The sequence below is a fragment of the Symphalangus syndactylus genome, chromosome 4, assembly GCF_028878055.3.
Source record: "Symphalangus syndactylus isolate Jambi chromosome 4, NHGRI_mSymSyn1-v2.1_pri, whole genome shotgun sequence".
NCBI lineage: Eukaryota > Metazoa > Chordata > Mammalia > Primates > Hylobatidae > Symphalangus > Symphalangus syndactylus.
In genome coordinates, this window is record NC_072426.2 from 89,758,134 (window position 1) to 89,776,518 (window position 18,385).

At 48.9% G+C, this 18,385-nt stretch overlaps 1 protein-coding gene across 1 annotated transcript; it reads right to left on the reverse strand.

Moving 5' to 3' along the window:
- Positions 1–6,898: 6,898 nt before the first annotated feature.
- On the reverse strand, positions 6,899–17,035 carry GPR15LG (G protein-coupled receptor 15 ligand). The gene is made up of 3 exons (XM_055275501.1): positions 16,915–17,035; positions 14,287–14,376; positions 6,899–7,507 (listed from the first exon to the last, which is right to left on the reverse strand). Exons 1-3 carry the CDS (start codon positions 16,982–16,984, stop codon positions 7,422–7,424), a joined length of 246 nt encoding a protein of 81 aa, XP_055131476.1. The 5' UTR covers positions 16,985–17,035; the 3' UTR covers positions 6,899–7,421.
- Between the last annotated feature and the right edge of the window lie 1,350 nt (positions 17,036–18,385).

Consider the following 18,385-nt stretch of genomic DNA (forward strand, 5'->3'; position numbering starts at 1 on the left):
CAGCTGGGAATACAGGCAGCACCATTACATCTGACTTCTATTCTTTTTCTGAGAAAGACCCTCCACACCCCCAACTCCAACTCCTGCTGCTTCCTTCAGCTGTACCAGGTTCAGATCTGCTAATGTGACCAGCTGCCCAAGTTTGCCTGGGACTGAGGGGTTTCTAGGGATGCAGGACTTTCAATGCTAAAACCAGCAAAGCCTAGGGTAACCTGGTATTTGGCGGTCACGCTAGATACAACCCTGTCCTCAAATCACCTAAGGACCTGGGAAAACAGCAGCTCTTTATGGTGGTTCTCACCATGGACCCTGATCTTGACCTTGCAGTATGGAGGGCCTTGGCTTGTCAAGGCTCAGTAGGACTCATCTGCCGTGAGACATGGGACTTGGCCCTCACCTAGAGAGCCTGGACAGCCTCAGGCACACCAGTCACCCTGTCTTCCAAATGCCTGTCACCCCTGAAGGGTGGTGAGCTCCCTGTCTCCTGGGGCCTCCCTGCCATGGTACCTGCAGTGCAGTACCACATAGTGTCATCTTAAAGTCAGCTTCTGACAGCTCTTCCTCTGGTGGATTTATGGCAGCTGCTCCAGCTATTGATAAGCGAGAATTGGCACGTCAGCTGTTAGCCTGGGCATGCATGTGTTGTAAGTCTGCCAATATGCCATCTCAGGCTCACGTGCACATCCATGTCTTTGCCTTTATCTGATCTACCTGAGTGTGCCGACCTACAGTCCCTTGCCCATGTGCATAGACACAAATTCACACAGCTGCTCACAAACATACACAAGAGTCATAGTCCCATTTGTACACACATACACACGTATCCAACAATGTGTGAATCCACTCACATCTTATCTCCACACAGAGACACAGGTGCATACCTGCACTGACAGCAGTTGGGCCAGGTGCCTTCCAGGCTCCATCTGGCACTGAGGATGTGGTGAGCAGCAGGTGCCTGCGATTCAGGCTCATTTCCTGACAATATGAGGAGGGAGCCAGGTCGGGTAGACAGTCGCAATAGGTTTCTAGTGCCCTGCTTCTGCCCCAGCAGTCTGAGACAGTGAGGGTGGGACCGTTTGACAGACTGACCTCTGTCCTGGTGTGTTGGCATCCTGAGCTGCTCTATCCAAAGTTTCCACAAAATGATTGCTCATGATAGGAAAGTCCTGGCCCAAGGCAGAGTTTGGTACTGAGCCTGACGGAATAGGGTCAGGGAATCTGAGAAGGCCTGGATTGTGTCAACTGTGTACTGGACATACCCTCTCTGGATACAATTCCGTCAGGTACTGTCCCAGTCCAGGTAAGGTTCTGAAGACTCTCCTCTGCAGGTCTGGGCCAGGGTGTCCTCTCCTGGCTGGAAATTGGGAGTCCCACCCCACACAGTGGGCTCTGAGGTTAGTAGTTCAGCTGTGGGCTCAGTGTGCCTGGGGAGCCTGGATGCCCATCTACTGTGACATGTTGCTTCCCCTGCCCCCTTGCTGTGCCCAGGCCAGGTGTAGAGTGGCCACCTCAGTTTCCTGTGACATGAGGCTGGGGTCCCTTTCCTATCTGCCTGAGACCTGGCCTATCTCTTTAACTGAGGGACTCTGTGGCGCCACCTGTTTCCTTGTACCCATCTAATAGGTTAGTGGCTCCAGTAACCATTTTGCCCACTCACTCTGACTCCTGGCTTGTATGGGCATTCACACAGGTGGGCAGAGCCACCTCTAACCCTGACTTTGCCTACAGTAGTCTCTTTTGCTTTCTCAGCCTGCCACGTGGCTGACACTGAGTAGAGGAACACATTGAAGGATCACTGTCTTCCCAGAAGGTTCTTTTTCCCAGCATACCTCTGCCTCCAAGCAGAACTGCTCCCATTTGGAACCTCAACAGAGCCTTTAAAAGACTTTAGTAGGCCTGACTCGGTGGCTCACGCCTGTAATCCCAGCACTTTAGAAGGCTGAGGTGGGCAGATCACTTGAGCCCAGGAGTTTAAGACCAGCTGGGAAACACCGTGAAAACCTGTCTCTACAAAAAAACAAAAAAATTAGCTGGGTGTGATGGCATACACCTTTAGTCCCAGCTACTTGGCTCGCTGAGCTGAGAGGATTGCTTGAACCTGAGAGGTTGAGGCTGCAGTGAGCCATGATCGCACCACTGCACTCCAGAGTGAGTGCAGTGAGACCTTGTCTAAAAAAAAAAAAAAAGTCTTTTGTGCAGTCTGCTTGTGTGTCTCCCCTAGAAGGCTGTGCACCAGGGAAGAGGCTGTGTTTCAATCATAGTTTGCTTCAGCATTAGCATAGGGTCTGGCACAAAATAGGTCCTAAATGGGTAATTATTGACTGAATAGAGGAACACACACATATATATATTTTTTGTTTGTTTATTTTGGGACGAAGTCTGGCTCTGCACCCAGGCAGGAGTGCAGTGGCATGATCTCTGCTCACTGCAACCTCTGCCTCCCAAGTTCAAGTGATTCTTCTGCCTCTGCCTCCCGAGTAACTGTGCGCCACCATGCCTGGCTAATTTTTTTGTATTTTTAGTAGAGATGGGGTTTCGCCATGTTGGCCAGGCTAGTCTTGAACTCCTGACCTCAGGTGATCCGCCTGCCTCAGCCTCCCAAAGTGCTGGGATTAAACGGGTGAGCCACTGCGCCCAGCCAAATAGAGGAATATTGAAAGAATGAATGAAGAGGCATCTGACAATGTCATAAGCCTTGGTTCCTGGTCATGGCCTTTGTCATGCTCCTTATCCATCCATCCATAAATTGGCAGAGTGGAACAGCCAGGGATATACACTGAAAATCCCTGCTGAACCAGGCAGGAAATGGAAATGTGTGAAATGGCTGGGTGAAAGGCAATAGGGAGTGGTGGAGACTATGGAACATATATAAATGTTTACATTCACAGCATATTTAAACCTTGAGTTGAAATTCTTGCATTTAATGTGGAAAGGGACTTCTCAGACTGGACATCTTATAATTTGACACCCTCCCCCACATTCTGGTTGATACTTTGCATGTCCTGAGGGGCAGTGTAATTTAACTGAGGTTAAAAAGCAGATGAGTGCCAAAGACCTCTTCCTGAGATGGAGCTGTTGATAGCATGAGTGTGCTTATTGCTTCTAGAGCCACCTACATGTTACCAGGCTCCTAGTAAATGGGCAAGGTCCAGCCACAGCTGGGGAGATCAGACTTGAGCCCTGGACACACCTATTCTCCCAAAGCAGGGAAAATGCTGCAGAGTCGGTAAGGGGAGTCACTGTGTGAGCATTAACCGGCCAGGGTATGGCCCTTGCAGGGCTCCAGAAGGTGGTTTACCCCGGGCTATTTGCCCAGAGATGAGCTGAGAGGTGCGATAGGCAGTTTCAGCCTCATTTTACAGATGGGGAGAAGCTCTGAGAGGTTATCTGATCTCCCCAGTGTCACAAAGTGGGTGTATGACAGAGCCATCATATGAGCCCAAATCTGATTTTGACGCTCGTGCTCTATCAATTACAGTGGTGTCCCACCCTTTCAGGGAGTATGGACCCCTTTAGTTGTCATGGAGACTGTACAGTTCCTCTATTGATGCTACTGTAACCTGCAAACTGGTCTAGATTCTTCAAGACTCAATTAGGGCAACATAAGAATTCTAGTTTTATTATTTTAAAGTCACTTCCAGATGTTTGGGTTTTCTCCCCAAACTGGAAAAGTGTTATTCACAAGAGTTTCCCTTTAGTCTCAACCTCCCTTTGAGAGTGAAATTCTTCCACTGCTGAAAAAGTTGTTTATTTATTTATTTTGAGACGTAGTCCTGCTCTGTCGCCCAGGCTGGAGTACAATGGTGTGATCTCAGCGCACTGCAACCTCCGCCTCCCCGGTTCAAGCGATTGCTGAGAAAGTTTAAAAGTGCATGTTGCAAGTTTTGAAGGCGGTCAGTGAGAGTGGGAAGGAAAGCTTTTGGTATCTCTGAGGGAAGCAGCACCTGCTCCCAAGGAGCCATGGACCTCTAGCTCTGCATGAGCGTCTCTGCTGGCCTGGGAACCCGCCACAGGCTTTCCCTCCCTCCTCAGAAGGACAGATAGGACAGGCTGGGGCAGAGCAAGTGCAGAGTCCTTGGCTCCTTTTATGTTCTCACCTTTGACCTAGGCCGTTTTGAGGGGCTGGTGTCCCTCGAGGGCCTCGTGTCCTCACAGCTGTGGCTCACAGCTGTGACCCTGCAATCCTGGCCCTCAGAGAAGGTGCTCCTTCTTTCCCACAGGCCAGGCTGTGTCTTCCTCTTATTTGAGTGTATTAAATATCTAGTTTTCCTCACCTGCACCCCTCACAGAGGCTGAGGCTTCCAGAACTCTTGCTCCCCTTCCTTTCCATGGTTCCCAGAAGGAAGTCAGCTCATCAGTGGGGCACATGGCCTTGGAGTCTTCCTTTTGGTTGACTCTCCAGCACACATGTTTAATTTGTGTGTGTGTGTGTGTGTGTGGCTTTTTTCTTTACCTTTCTTGGGGCTTGGGGTGGAAAAGAGACAAGGGAGAGGAGAAGGACACAGAAATGGCCAGCTCTTGCATTGCTGCTAGGTGATTCACTTTGCCAAAGGAGTTCCTGGTGAGGGTCTGACACAGCACGGAGCCGCCACTGTGGACGTATTAGCCCCGCAACTAACACATCTCTAAAGCCTCTCCACTGCTGTTCTGAACGCCCCAATCCTGGCCCTTGGTGCTGCACTTGCCACCCCTGCCTCAGCTCCCTTCCTTCTGTCTCTTAATGGCCCTCTCTCATGGCATTCTCTCCTGCTTACTGAATCTCTGGTTCTTCATTGCTCTCAAGATAAACCCCAAACACTGAGGACTTTCCAGGCCCTTCCATAGGCCCTGGCTGAACCCTCTGCCTTCCTTTTGTCCTGATGCTGCTGTCCAGTTGCTGACTTCTCCACCAACACTCATGCTTCCTGCCTGGCCCTTGCTGCATCCTTACTTCACCCCAACACACACACACACACACACACCACACACACACACACACACACCACACACACCCCTCACCACACACTCCAACACACACACACAATCACACAGACACCACATACACAAACCACACACCACACAAATGCATCACACACACAACCACATACCACATATCACACATCACACCACACACTGCACACAACACACCACACACCACATTACACACATACACCACACACACCACACATCACACATGCCACACACACACCATGCATACCACAAACAATATCCACAAACCACACATCCGCCATATACCACACATACACCAGACGAACACCACACACACACACAAACCACATGCCCCGACACACACATACATCACACACACCACACACCTTATGCACACACACAAATACCACACACACAAACCACACACCATAGAAATGCATCAGTCACACCACACACCATACACATCACACACACCACACATACAACCACACACCACATATCAAACACACCACACACAACACAACACATACCACATTACACACATACACCACACATAGCACACATCACACATGCCATGCCACACACACACCATACATACCACAAACCACACATCCACCATCCACTACACATCCACAACACACATCACACACACTGTATAAACTACACACATACTACAGACATACATATGGCACACACACCACAGACAAAGTCCATACCCTCACATACACACCACACATCACACACATATCACATATACACATGCACAAATCCTGTACCCTCACATACACATCACACACACACATTACACACCATACACACACACCATTCAGCACATACACCACAAAAACCCCCCCACACCTCCCACGACCTCCACACCCTTCTGCACATCACACACACACACACACACACACACGCACACACACACACATCCTGTGCCCTTCTCTGGCTAGCCTCTTCTGCTGAGTTTGAGCAGTCTTTTCATTCCCTCCTCATCTTCCACTCCTTATCCTGCAGTCCCAGCCCTCTGTTCTTACCTGGGTGCCCACAGCTTTGTGGAGAAATATTGTCTCTCAGACATCACGGACCATATTTGTTCATCTCTGAGTCTCAGAACCTAGCCCCGGGCCTGACAATTACTACCCTGGGATAGATGAACATGGAGATTAGAGGACCTGCTCAGAGGGCAAGTAGGCAGGTGTGAAGTGCAGCAAAGGGCCTGGTGCACAGAGGGGCTGGGTTCAGGGAAGTCCCCGCCTCCTCTGCCCCACTCTGAAGGGGTGTTTATGCCCGTGGTGAACAGAGCGCTGCAGAGCCTGGGAATGAGTGAGTGTGTGAGCCTGGGAGTGGAACATATGGAAGAGATGTGAAAAGTCTGGCCTGTGACAAGACAAAGACTCTGACTTGCCCTGGGTACCACTGTCCCCAGAGCCCTGGGCCAGGGAATCTCTGCCCATCAGCCCAGAGGGGGCCTGGCGTTCTCCTACGCAGCTGTGGAGGGTGCAGCGGTGGGGCTTCTCACCTTGCTGTGAGAATCGGATTAGAAGGGAGCTTTGTTGAGAGATAAGCTGCTCAGACCTGAGCCATCTGTGCCCTCTGAGCCTCAGCCCTGCAGCACTGTGTTCACCGTGGGCACAAACACCCTACCCCAGGATAGGGAAGGAGAGGCAAGGATTTCCCTGAACCAAGTCCCTCTGTGTGCCAGGCCCTTTATGGGCACTTCACACCTGGCTATTTGCCCTCTGAGTAGGTCCTGTAATCTCAGTTTTCTAGAAAAGACCCAACATGGAACACCCTTAGCAGGGCAGGGCTTCGAGCCCTGGTGTGTGGGACCCAGGGCCTCTTTCCCTGCTCCTCAAATAGTTACATTGTGTTGTGACAAAGAGTGGCCTGCAGGGAAGGCTTTAGGGACACGTTTCTTCCGGCAGAAAGTTGTGCCTCAGGCTCTATCACTGACCTTGTCAAACAAGGATGTGTCTGCATTGAGTTGATTTATTTATTTATTACTTGTTTGGGTGTTCTTTCCAGCAGACTCACGTCAGGAGGCTAGGAAGGGATTCCTTGGGGACCACTGGATGCTGGTAGTTAAATGCCAGGAGGCTGAATGGACCTGAAGATGGAGGAGACTCTGCAGTCTTGGTCAGCCACCCTTGGGTGCTTGCCACCCTGCACCCTAGCAGGATTGATGGTCTCTGGATTTGTAGCTGTGACAGGTCATGGTGGAACGCCTGGCGGTTTGCACTGGAGAGGCCCACATGGTGGCGACTCAGGCCCTGTGGGCTGAGGTTGGCTGATGATAGCTCTGAAAGTTGATGGCACAATTGAGACAAGGACATGGAGTTCTGGAACTTTCCCAGGGTCCTTGCAGCCTGAGATGAAGCCCTCCAACATTGCAGCTCACTGCTGTGAAGGCTGAAATGGGAGACAGAAGGCTGCTGGATACCTCAGGTGCCAGGCATGAGGTTCTCCGCGTCTGGAGTCTTGCTTTGGAGGTGCTACACCTGTGGGAGTGCCCCAGGCACCACCCAAGTGCGGGGCTCTGGCTCAAGCTTGCATGGTTTGCAGAGCCTCACATGATGTCCTGGGAGGAGCAGTGAGTAGATAAGAGGGACAAGGACAGGAAGGTGGCGAGGTCAGAGCCAGGTTGGGGAGAGAGAGAGGACAACACAATTAAGTTGCATTTTCAAACACATTTAAAAAAAAAAATCAAAGCAAGAATTAGATCTTATCCTTTTCCCTGGAGGCCCAGAAGGGGCTTTTCATGGCAAACAAGACCAGCCCGGATTATTTCGGTCCCATCAGAGGGAACCTAATTGATTGGTAGAAGAGGAAGAGAAGGTGGCTATCCTAAGTGGAGCCCACCTAAGCTGCCTCCGGTCTGGGAGGCCTGTTTCTAATGACTCTGGTAGGAGGGTCTGCACATGGATGTGTGTCCTTGGGCCCTCTGGCTGTCTCTTTCCAGATGGCACATGCCAAGCAATGTGTCCCAAAACTACATTTGCATCTTTTGACAAACCAGTCCCATTTATGGGAGGAATAATCCACAAGAAAGAAAAAGCTGCATGCATTAAACTATTTTTATAGTTTTTTTTTTTTTTTTTTTTTTTTTTTAAAGAGAGATGGGAGTCTCCTTCTGTTGCCTAGGCTAGTCACGAACTCCTGGCCTCAAGCTATCCTCCTGCCTCAGCCTCCCAAAGTACTAGGATTATAGGCCTGAGCCACCATGCCTGGCCCATAGTTTTGTTTTTAATTGCAGAAAAAAAAGTGTCTGGAAACAATCTGAATATCCTATAATAGAGAAATTGTTAATTAGTAATGATAATTTGGCCAGGCGCAGTGGCTCACACCTGTAATCCTAGCACTTTGGGAGGCTAAGACAGGCGGATCACTTAAGCCCAGGGGTTCAAGAACAGCCTGCGCAACATGATGAAATGCCGTCTCTACCAAAAGTACAAAAGTTTGCTGGGCATGGTGGTGCATGCCTGTGGTCCTAGCTACTCAGGAGGCTGAGGTGGGAGGATCACCTGAGCCTGGGAGGTGAGGCTGTGGTGAGCCATGATTGAGCCACTGCACTCCAGCCTGGGTGACAAAGTGAAACGTTGTCTCAAAAAAATAATAATAACAAATAATAAAATAAAAAATTAATGATAATTCATGATGATGGAAATGTTTCATGGGGACAAAACCCTGTGGTTATGACCACTGCATAGCAACAAGAAGAAAAATGCTTCTGACTTAAGTTTAAAAATTAAAAAATGAGATATAATTAATTAAAAATAAAACCAGATAAACGTGTTTGTACGAAAAACAAAGGACACATAAATGAATGAGAAGGGTTACTAAGTTATGGTCATGAGATTATTCTTTCTCTTTCTGTTTTCAGATTATTACTATATGAAATGTGGTGTGGTAATTAAGATCATGAAATCTGGAGCAAGCCAGATTATTTGAATTCAAAGGCTGAATCTATCACTTACTTAGTAGCTGTGGGACCTTCAACAAGTTACTTAACCTTTCTGTGCTTGGTGCCTCCTTTGTAGAAGTGAGAATAGTAATAGTATCTAACTTTTAGTACTATTGTAAGGATCAAATGAGTTAACAGATGTAAGCGCCACCCACACCTAGTAATTGCTATATAAGCACTAGCTATACAAAGAAATAAATTTAATTATAATTCATCCATCCACTCATGTCTTAACCACAAATAAGTGATAATATTGGTGTGTTTTTCTGTTTTTTTTTTCTATTGGTAAGTGCTTTGATCTTCCCATAGTGATAATCCTAGTAATATATAGCGTAACTTACTCTTTTCCATTAATACCATTTCATGAGCATTTTCCACCAGCGTTTCTGGTGGAGACACATGATTTCCTGACCCCTGATCCTCCTCCACCTCCTTTCCTCGCCTCAGATCCCAAGACTATCTTCTCTGGCTCCTACAATAAATTTTGTGGTTGACTGGTTGCAAATATGGTTGCAATTCTCCATCTGTCCTTTGCAGTTTCTCCCATCATGATATGGAGTCTATTTGCCCACTCCTAAAATCTGGACTGGCCTTGCAACTTGTTTTGGCCAGAATGAATGTGGTAGAGATGAAGGCGGGAGTTTCAGAGCCTGTACCTCAAGGGGCCTTACATGTTTCCATTTATATAAATGGAACTCTGCAGACACCATGTGAACAGTCTGGGCTCGCCTGTGGGGAGCATGAAAGATCACATGGAGGAGAGGCTAGTTGTTCCAACCGAGACAATTCTAGACTCACAGACACCAACAATATGAGAGACCCCAGCCAAGATCAGCAGAGCTGCCTATCCAAATCTTAGAAGAATGAGTCCAGCCAAGACTAGAAGAAATACCCAGCTGACCCGTAGACTCACTGAAAAGAATAAACACTGCTTTGGGTCACTAAAATTGGGAGTGGGTTGTTCTGCATCTATGGCTAACAGATATAATCACAAGAAGCAAGGCCGTGAGTCTGAGGCCCCTCTGATTGAGCCACTGGGAAGGATGGGCTGCCAGCCCTCTTCACCTCCTCCTTTCCAGGGTCTGTTTTCTGGGCCCTCATGTCCATCCTGGTATTGTTGTTGCTGAAAACCTCATGTCCTCAATGCGTAACATTTGTCCAGGCAGTCCGAGCCCCTTCTTGAAGGCAGAGACAACCCTATGGTGAGGGAGGAATCTCTCTGTGCCCCTTCCAGCCTGAGTATCCCACTATGGGCTCAGTCATTTTTCTGGGTTTCAAAAACAGGGAGGTGGCAAGGAGCTCTTAGGACCTGGGCAGCCTCTCAGGCTCCAGATTTCCCACAGGACCTCCCCAGTCTTCCCAGATAGCTTCCTCACGGTGGCCCCAGGATGTGTAGAAGGAAGGTGGCCTGAATGAAGCTTCAGGACCACAGTACTTCCTGGCTGGTGGGGCCTTCACAGCCATTAGTGTGACCCCAGCTTAAGCCTGGGCAGCCCCTGGGCTTGGGGATAGTGCTTGATGCCCGTAAAGAGCCAATAGAGTCAGCACATTGAAACTTCCTTTAAAAAAACTGGGCCAGATGCAGTGGCTCACGCCTGTAATCCCAGCAGTTTAGCACTTTGGGAGGCCAAGGCAGGAGGGTTGCTTGAGACCAGGAGTTTGAGACCAGCCTGGGCATCATAGTAAGACCCTGTCTTTACAAAAATAGAAAAGTTAGCTGAGTGTGACGGCACGCATCTGTAGTCCCAGCTACTGGGCAGGCTGAAGCGGATCACTTGAGCCCAGGAGTCTGAGGCTGCAGTGAGCTATGATTGTGCCACTGCACTCCAGCCTGGGTGACTGAGCAAGATTCTGTTTCCTAAAAAACAACAACAAAAAGACTTGCTGCTATACAGATTGCTATAAATTTTCTGAATACTCTTTTAGGCTGGGCGTGGTGGCTCACGCCTGTAATCCCAGCACTTTGGGAGGCTGAGGTGGGCGGATCACGAGGTCAGGAGATAGAGACCAAGCTGGTCCATATGGTGAAACCCTGCCTCTACTAAAAAAAAAAAAAAAAAAAAAAAAAAAAAAAATTAATTAATTTTTTAAAAAAGCCTTTTTAAAGCAAATTGGTAAATGTAATAAATTCAGAAAATCAGCCATTCAGCATGTTGATTTTTGAAGATGGTTTTGTCACATTGACCCAGAGTCCTGGGCCTTCCACATATTGTCATCCCCATGGGCCTACCACAGTGCTGAGATATAAAGCAGTACTCAAGAAAGACACCATAGAATGAGGAGTAGTCAATATTCAGCAAGTGTGTGCCATAGCTGGTGTTGTTGGCTCAGGAACACCCTCTAGGCAACTCTGAGTTAATTTGTGTTTCTACAGACAGATGCACAGGCTTTGTCGTACGTCAGTGAACTGGAGCACACGAGGCCAGATTTCTGGAGCCTGGCACACTCAGCAATCCTGCCGTTGCTTACACAACACCCTGGGAACACTGATTCATCTCCCTCCTTGCTGAATCCCAGCATCAGTCCATAAGACAGAAGGTGGTACCACCAAGCCTGGACAAGAATGTGCAGGCTTTGGTTGTTGGTGTTGGAGTTGCTCATCTCCTGTACCAGCAGCCCTGGCAGGGCTGGGTCTGTCTCCATAGCAACAGCAGGACATGTTTACAGGGCATCATGTGGCAGGCTTGATGCTAAGTCCTGTATAGACATGACCCCATTGACTGCTCATCATGGTCCAGTGAGGCAGATTCTATTATAACTCCCTCTTCACAGAGGGGGAGACTGAGGCTTAGCAGTGCTGAGTGACTTGTTCCAGGGCACACAGCCAGCAGGTGGTGGAGCTGAGATCCCAGCCCAGATGGCTGTTTCCTTCTGGGAAGTCAGCCGTCTTGCTTGCACGCGCATGTCTTCATACACAGGCTACAGAAAACTTTCTGTGTACAGAGGAAGCAGTTTGTTGTAGTGGAAAGAGGTGGAAAGATTCTGGTTTCTGACTCTGCCTCAGTTTCTTTCTCAGTCTCAGTTTCCCAATCTATATAATGGTGACAAGACCTCCCCATGGTGGTCTCAAGGATTTAAATGAGATCACATGGCAAGGACCCAACACATATGTTTGTTTTGCTCTTCTTGTTCTAAGTTGTTCATAAATTTCTACAATGGAATTTAAAAAATATACACACAAAAAGAAATCCAGTCTCAGCACAGGAGCCACACACCTAGATTTATTCTTCCGAAGTAACAAAACTGAGAAAACGGATGCACGTGTACTTGCACAGGAGTTAACCTGGCCATGTCTCCTATGCACCGTGTGTGCTTGGGTGTATATCTGTCCATCTGCGTGTGTAGTGTGTGTGTGCTGTGTGTAGCATAGGAGTGTAGTGTGTGTAGTTGTGTAGTGTGTGTGTGTAATTGGGTGTCCATGTGTAGTGTCTGTGAGTGTATTGTGGTGTGTGTCTGTGTGTGCATGTATTTGTGTGTGTGTCTGTGTGTATAGTTGTGTAGTGTTATGTATTTGTGTGTATGTATTTATGTGTGTTTGTGTGTACAGTTGTGCGGTATGTGTTTGTGTGTAGATGTATTTGTGTATGTGTCTGTGTGTGGTATACGTGTGTGTGCTGTGTGTATGTGTCTATGTGTGTATGATTGTGTGTAGTGTGTATATGCATGTAGTGTGTTTGTGTGTATAGTGTGTGTCTGTGTAGTTGTGTAGTGTGTATGTGTCCGTGGGTCTGTATGTATAGTGCATGGTGTGTGTGTGTAGAGTGCATGTAGTGTGTGTCTGTGTGTGTAGTTGTGTGGTGTGTGTTTGTGCTGTGTATGTGTCTATGTGTGTATCACTATACTGTGTATTATGTGTATATGCTGTGTGTCTGCGTGTAGTTCTGTAGTGTGTATGTGTCTGTGTGTCTGTAGTGTGTGGTGTGAGTCTGTGTGCACATGTATTTGTGTGTGTCTGTGTGTGTGGTTGTGTGGTGTGTATCTACTTTTGTGTGTAGGTATTTGTGTTTGTGTGTTTTGGTTTGCTGTGTGTGTGTCTGTGGTGGGGGCTCACACACCCCCTCAACTTCCTGGCTCTGAGCAGTCGGTGCAGGAGAGGGGAAGAGGAGGGGGAGGGTGTGAGCTCTTGGGGCTCGCCTCCACCTCTCTCTGGAAGGTTTTCACCTTCTTTCACAGAACCAGGGGCCTGGGGGAGCAGAGCCACAGCCTGCGCTCACCCTGCATCCTGCCTGGGCTGGCACCTCACACTGGTTCAGCAAGAGGTGCGTGAGAGCTGGTTATTTTTATCCTGGCTGGCTGGGCGTGATGCCAGTTTGGTCAGAAGAGGCTGTCAGCATCTCCGGGAGAAGGTCTGCGGCTGGAGTCATCCTGTCTTACTTCCTCCCTCTATCCCTCCCCTGCATCACAGCTGAGCATCCCCCTGGTAGCTGGGAAAGGCATGGAGGCTCCGGCGCTGGTCATGGACCCCATGGGCCATGGCCGCAGAGGAGCAAGTGGGGCCGGGACCTCCTCAGCCTCCTGAGAGAGGGCGCTGGGGCTGCAGAGTCCAGGCAGGAGCCCCAGGTTGGTGTCAGGCTGTCTGACTCAGGGTCCACAGTCTCCCCTTGGGGATCTGCCTGCCCCACCCGAGCTCCAGCAGCCTGACCCTTCCACCTGGGCTGGGCAACTCCAGTGGATGTCTGCCCTGGGCTTGGAGCCCCTGTGCAGGGAACTGGGTGCCCACAGTCCTCCTGGGCTTGGGCCTGTCCGCCACAGGCCTCCCGGTGTCCCCAGGCCTCAGGGAGAGGGCAGCCTTGCTCTTCTGGGCCTCGCCCTGGTCATGCAGCCTGGATGCTGCCTGCTGGCATCTCTGGGGCTGCCTTATCTCCTGCCAAGCTGCGGCTCTCTGGACCCTCGCGCCCACTCCCCTGCTGGTGACCTGCATACTGGTCTGTGCCCCAGGTCCACAGGGCTCACAGACAGCTTTGGTCCTTAGCTTCTGGGAGTACCTCCCAAGCCCTGCTGCCCTCTGTCTTCCATCCCCCACTCTTGCCCTTCATGCTTGCTGCCTCCTCTGCCTGCATCCCCCACCTCCACAGTCCTCAGCTGAGCTCCTGGCCTTTCTTCAGGTCTCATAAATGTCACCTCCTCAGACGCCTCCCACCTAAAGTAAGTGTGTTTCCACATAACATTTTCTAATTGCATCCTGCTTTTTTTCCAATGGCAGAATGTATTCAGTTTAAAACGATTAATTTGTTGACTTCGGGGGGGGAGTCAACAAATTAATCAACAAAACAAAGATGTCTTCCCAGCCAGAGCCTGATGCCAGCCATGGTTGGGGGCTGATCAGCATGTGTGGCTGGTCCCATGGCCACTGCAGAACTTCTCCCCCACAGTCTGGATGAGGTGGGGGTACTTACCTTTCAGGTTTGTTGAGTTGGGGCTAGGGACTCGGTGGCAGCAGAGCCTGGTTCTCCTGCCCGGCCAGGGCTTGGCAGGACGCCTCTTCCCTGAGGGTGGACACAAAGGAAGAGAGACTGTCCTTAGTGGACTTGTCTGTGAGTGAGCTTCCCCTCCCAAGGCACAGGGCTTAGGAATATTTATCCAGAGAAACTCAGGATGAGCCAGGCTACGAGAGGTCGCAGGGAAAGGATGGGCCTTGTTGTGATTTATTTTTCAGAAATAACAATGTTGGGAGACACAGTGGCCCCAAAAAACATCCTTCTCAGGTTCCTGTCCAATAAGCAGTTTCTTTGACATAGTAATTCTCCCCTTGGCAATCTAGCCTAAGAAAATAAGCCTGAGCCGGGTGTGTTGGCTCATGCCTGTAATCCCAGCACTTTGGGAGGCTGAGGCGGGCGGATCACTTGAGGTTGAGTGTTCGAGACCAGCCTGACCAACATGGAGAAACCCCATCTCTACTAAAAATACAAAATCAGCCTGGCATCTTGGCACATGCCTGTAATCCCAGCTACTCAGGAGGCTGAGGCAGGAGAAGAGCTTGCCAGGAGGCGGAGGTTGTGGTGAGCCAAGATCATGCTATTACACTCCAGCCTGGATAACAAGAGCAAAAACTTCATCTCAAAAAAAAAAAAAAAAAAGAAAAAAAGAAAAAAAGCCTGAATAGAGGACATATTTTATGTACACATATACCTTTTACCACATAATTAAAATGTGCAAAGTAGGCCGGGTGTGGTGGCTCATGCCTGTAATCCTAGCACTCTGGGAGGCCAAGGTGGGAGGATGGCTTGAGTCCAGAAGTTCAAGACCAGTGTGGGCAACATAGAGAGACCTCGTCTCTACAAAAAATTTTAAAAATTAGCAGGGCATTGTGGTGTGCACCTGTTTTCCCAGCTACTGGAAAAGCTGAGGTGGGAGGATTGCTTGAGCCCTGGAAGTCAAGGCTGCATGGAGCTGTGGTCATGCCACTGCACTCCGACCTGGGCAACAGAGCAAGATCTTGCTTCAAAAAAAGAAAAGCACACAATTGCAAACTATCTAAATGTCTAATCATGTAAACTCAACATAGTACATTCACTTGATAGCAAGTTATACCTGAAAATATTAGTTGATTGATGCTACTTCAAGAATCTGCTACAGATAGTCCTAAATGGATAGGAAACTTTATGGGGGAAGACATCTATCCTCATTTAATTGTCACTGGCAACCTCCAACATGTCCAAAAAAGAGGTCTGATAAACTGCATGTCATGCATTGTGTTTATGAGGAATTCTAATCACTGTTTTCCTTATTATATATGTGGCACATTTTCATTGCAGAAACTTTGTAAAACAAACACTTGCTATAATTCCGCTACTCAGAGATGGCTACTGCTGACACTGGGTTGTAAATGCTTCCAGAATATCTTCAATCATAAGTATTTTGGGTGATTATAACAATATATATAGTGATAAATAAAAAAGATATAACCTTGAACATATAGAGGTACATCAATTAAGTTTTTTAAATTCTACATGCAAGGAAATAAACAAAATGTTGAACATGGCTACTCTTGAATCATGGAATTATGAGTGTTTTTCTTCTCTTTATATATTTCTATAGCTCCAGCTCCACCCACCCAAAAGTTTAAGTAACCATAACCACTAAAACAAAAAATAAATGTAGGCAGTTTCTAGAGGGTTAAACAAGAGAAAAACGTATTACTGAAACACTCAGCTATCTGAACCAAGAAAGGCAGCCGGGCACGCTGGCTCACACCTGTAATCCCAGCACTTTGGGAGGCCGAGGTGGGTGGATTACGAGGTCAGCAGCTAAAGACCAGCCTGGCCAAGATGGTGAAACCCTGTCTCTACTAAAAAATACAAAAATTAGCTGGGCTTGGTGGTGGGCACCTGTAATCTCAGCTACTCAGGAGACTGAGGCAGAGAATTGCTTGAACCCAGGAGGCGGAGACTGCAGTGAGCTGAGATCGCGCCACTGCACTCCAGCCTGGGTGGCAGAGCAAGACTCCATCTCAAAAAAAGAAAGAAAGAAAGAAAAAGGCAAGAAAGCTAAATATTCATATCTACGGAAGTAAAGAGATAGTGTCCCCTTCTTCTAAACATGCATAAACATACCCCACCTCCCCACCACACACACCTTCATTCCAGCTGCTCATGGATATTTTCTGGGCATGAGGTTTTGGGATGTTCAGACTTAGGTGGTCTAATAATTAATGTATTCATTTGCCCAACACTAATTTACTCTGTTCCAAGCATGATACAAGCACAAGAGAGTGGCTCCAGAAATTCTAGATAGGTAGGACTTAAGCACAGTAATCTAGCTGAGAGGTTGTATGTGTGTTTGCATGGTGAACACACCACTTTACTTAGGCTGGGTATGTATTTAGGGGTGCAGGGGCTGTGAATGGAACCCTCAAGCCACCTGCAGGCAGTCCTGAGCCCCAAACCAATAGGTTCAGGGGCAAGAGCCCGTCTTTCCAGGGCTCAGGACTGCCTGCCAAGGCCTGCCCTCCAACAAATCCTGATCAGAGTCTTCCCAGATGCTGAAATCCTGCTCAGGGAACTGCACCCTGGGGACTGCCCTACCTTCTGTGGAGAAGATGGAGAAGCAGAGAAGCAGGATGCAGAGCAGGCTGGAAAGGACTAGAAGCCTCATGGTGAGAAGGCAGACTCTCACGTCCTGGGAAGGGAGCTGTGCTGCAGAAGTCCTCCCTTGGGGCCACCTTGGACGTTTATAGAGTTATAGAGAGGCGTTTCCCAATGGGCAGGGCCCTAGTAGCCTTGCAATTCTCCTAAAGGGTAAAGTCAGCCCCTCCCAAGAGGAAAACCAGCCTTTCGAGATGCATTTAGTAACCTGTAACACAGAAAGCTGTAAATGCCCAGCCCAGAGAGCTTTCAGCACTGGCTTCAGTGGTGAGAGCAGGAACCAACTGCCCAGGAAGAGTCACTGTCTAGAGTTGATCGTTAACTTTTAGTGTCAGTAATAATCCTATTGAATGCAGCTCTTCATGCTCATTCCTCAGCTGTGTCTGGGAAAAGGATCATAAAACCTGTGCAGGTTCTCATCCAAGGATGAGTCTTGAGTAACCAATGAGATGTAGGGAGCACAGGCCCTGGAGTCAGATGACCTAGGTTTGAGTCCTGGCTCTGCCAGTTAGCAGTGTGACATCAAACTTGTCCTTGAATGTCTTTGAATCGGCTTTCCATTTGTGAAATGGGCACAGGACTATCTCTCTCACAAGCCTGTATTGAGGCATGTATGAGAAGCCATCTGCACCAAGGTGCTCACACAGCTCTTAAAGGAGGTGAGGCCACAGGTGGACTTTGATGTTTAAGACAGTGATGAAATGAGAAGGCACTTCAAGTACACTGTCACCCTGAACAAGGCCTGGAAGAGAGGGGCCTCTGCCCAGGGGCATGGGGGAAAGTCTGACCACAGGTGCAGGAGACTCAGATGCCACCCATTCACTGGACACGTGACCTGGGCTGAGCCATGCGCTTGGCTCCAGGGACACAGAAGACACTGTGTCTCGCCTCAAGGAGCTCCTATTGGTGGAGGAGGCTGCGCAGACAAGTGACTGTCTCACAGTATTGTAAGTGCCGTCTATACTGAAGGAAGGGGAGGTAGGTTGCTCAGTCAGAAGGTGGGCGAGGGAGGGGACGCTCTGCAGAGATGGACTGAGATTGGGTCGGGGATGGCCTGGCATGGTAGGCCAGGTCATGGTGGGCTTCCTGGACCAGCAGAGGAATCAGACTGGCAAAAGGGAGGCCAGGGGATCCTTTAGCCGGGTAGAGACTGATGACAGGAGTGCTTTGGGCTCCTTTTCCATCAAAGCGGGTCTGAGTTCCCTTTAATAATGGTGCGTGGGTGCCTGAACACTTGCTAGGCTCTGGCCTCAGATGGTGTCAGAGGGTACAGAGCCCCTGGGCCTATGAGAGATGGTGGGTAGGAGGAATATTTTGGGGGAGAAATTAGGATGTTTCCCATGCACCCTGATGAGCCTCTGCCTGGGCTGCTCTCAAACCTCCACTCCCAAACTGAGGGAAGAGAGAGACC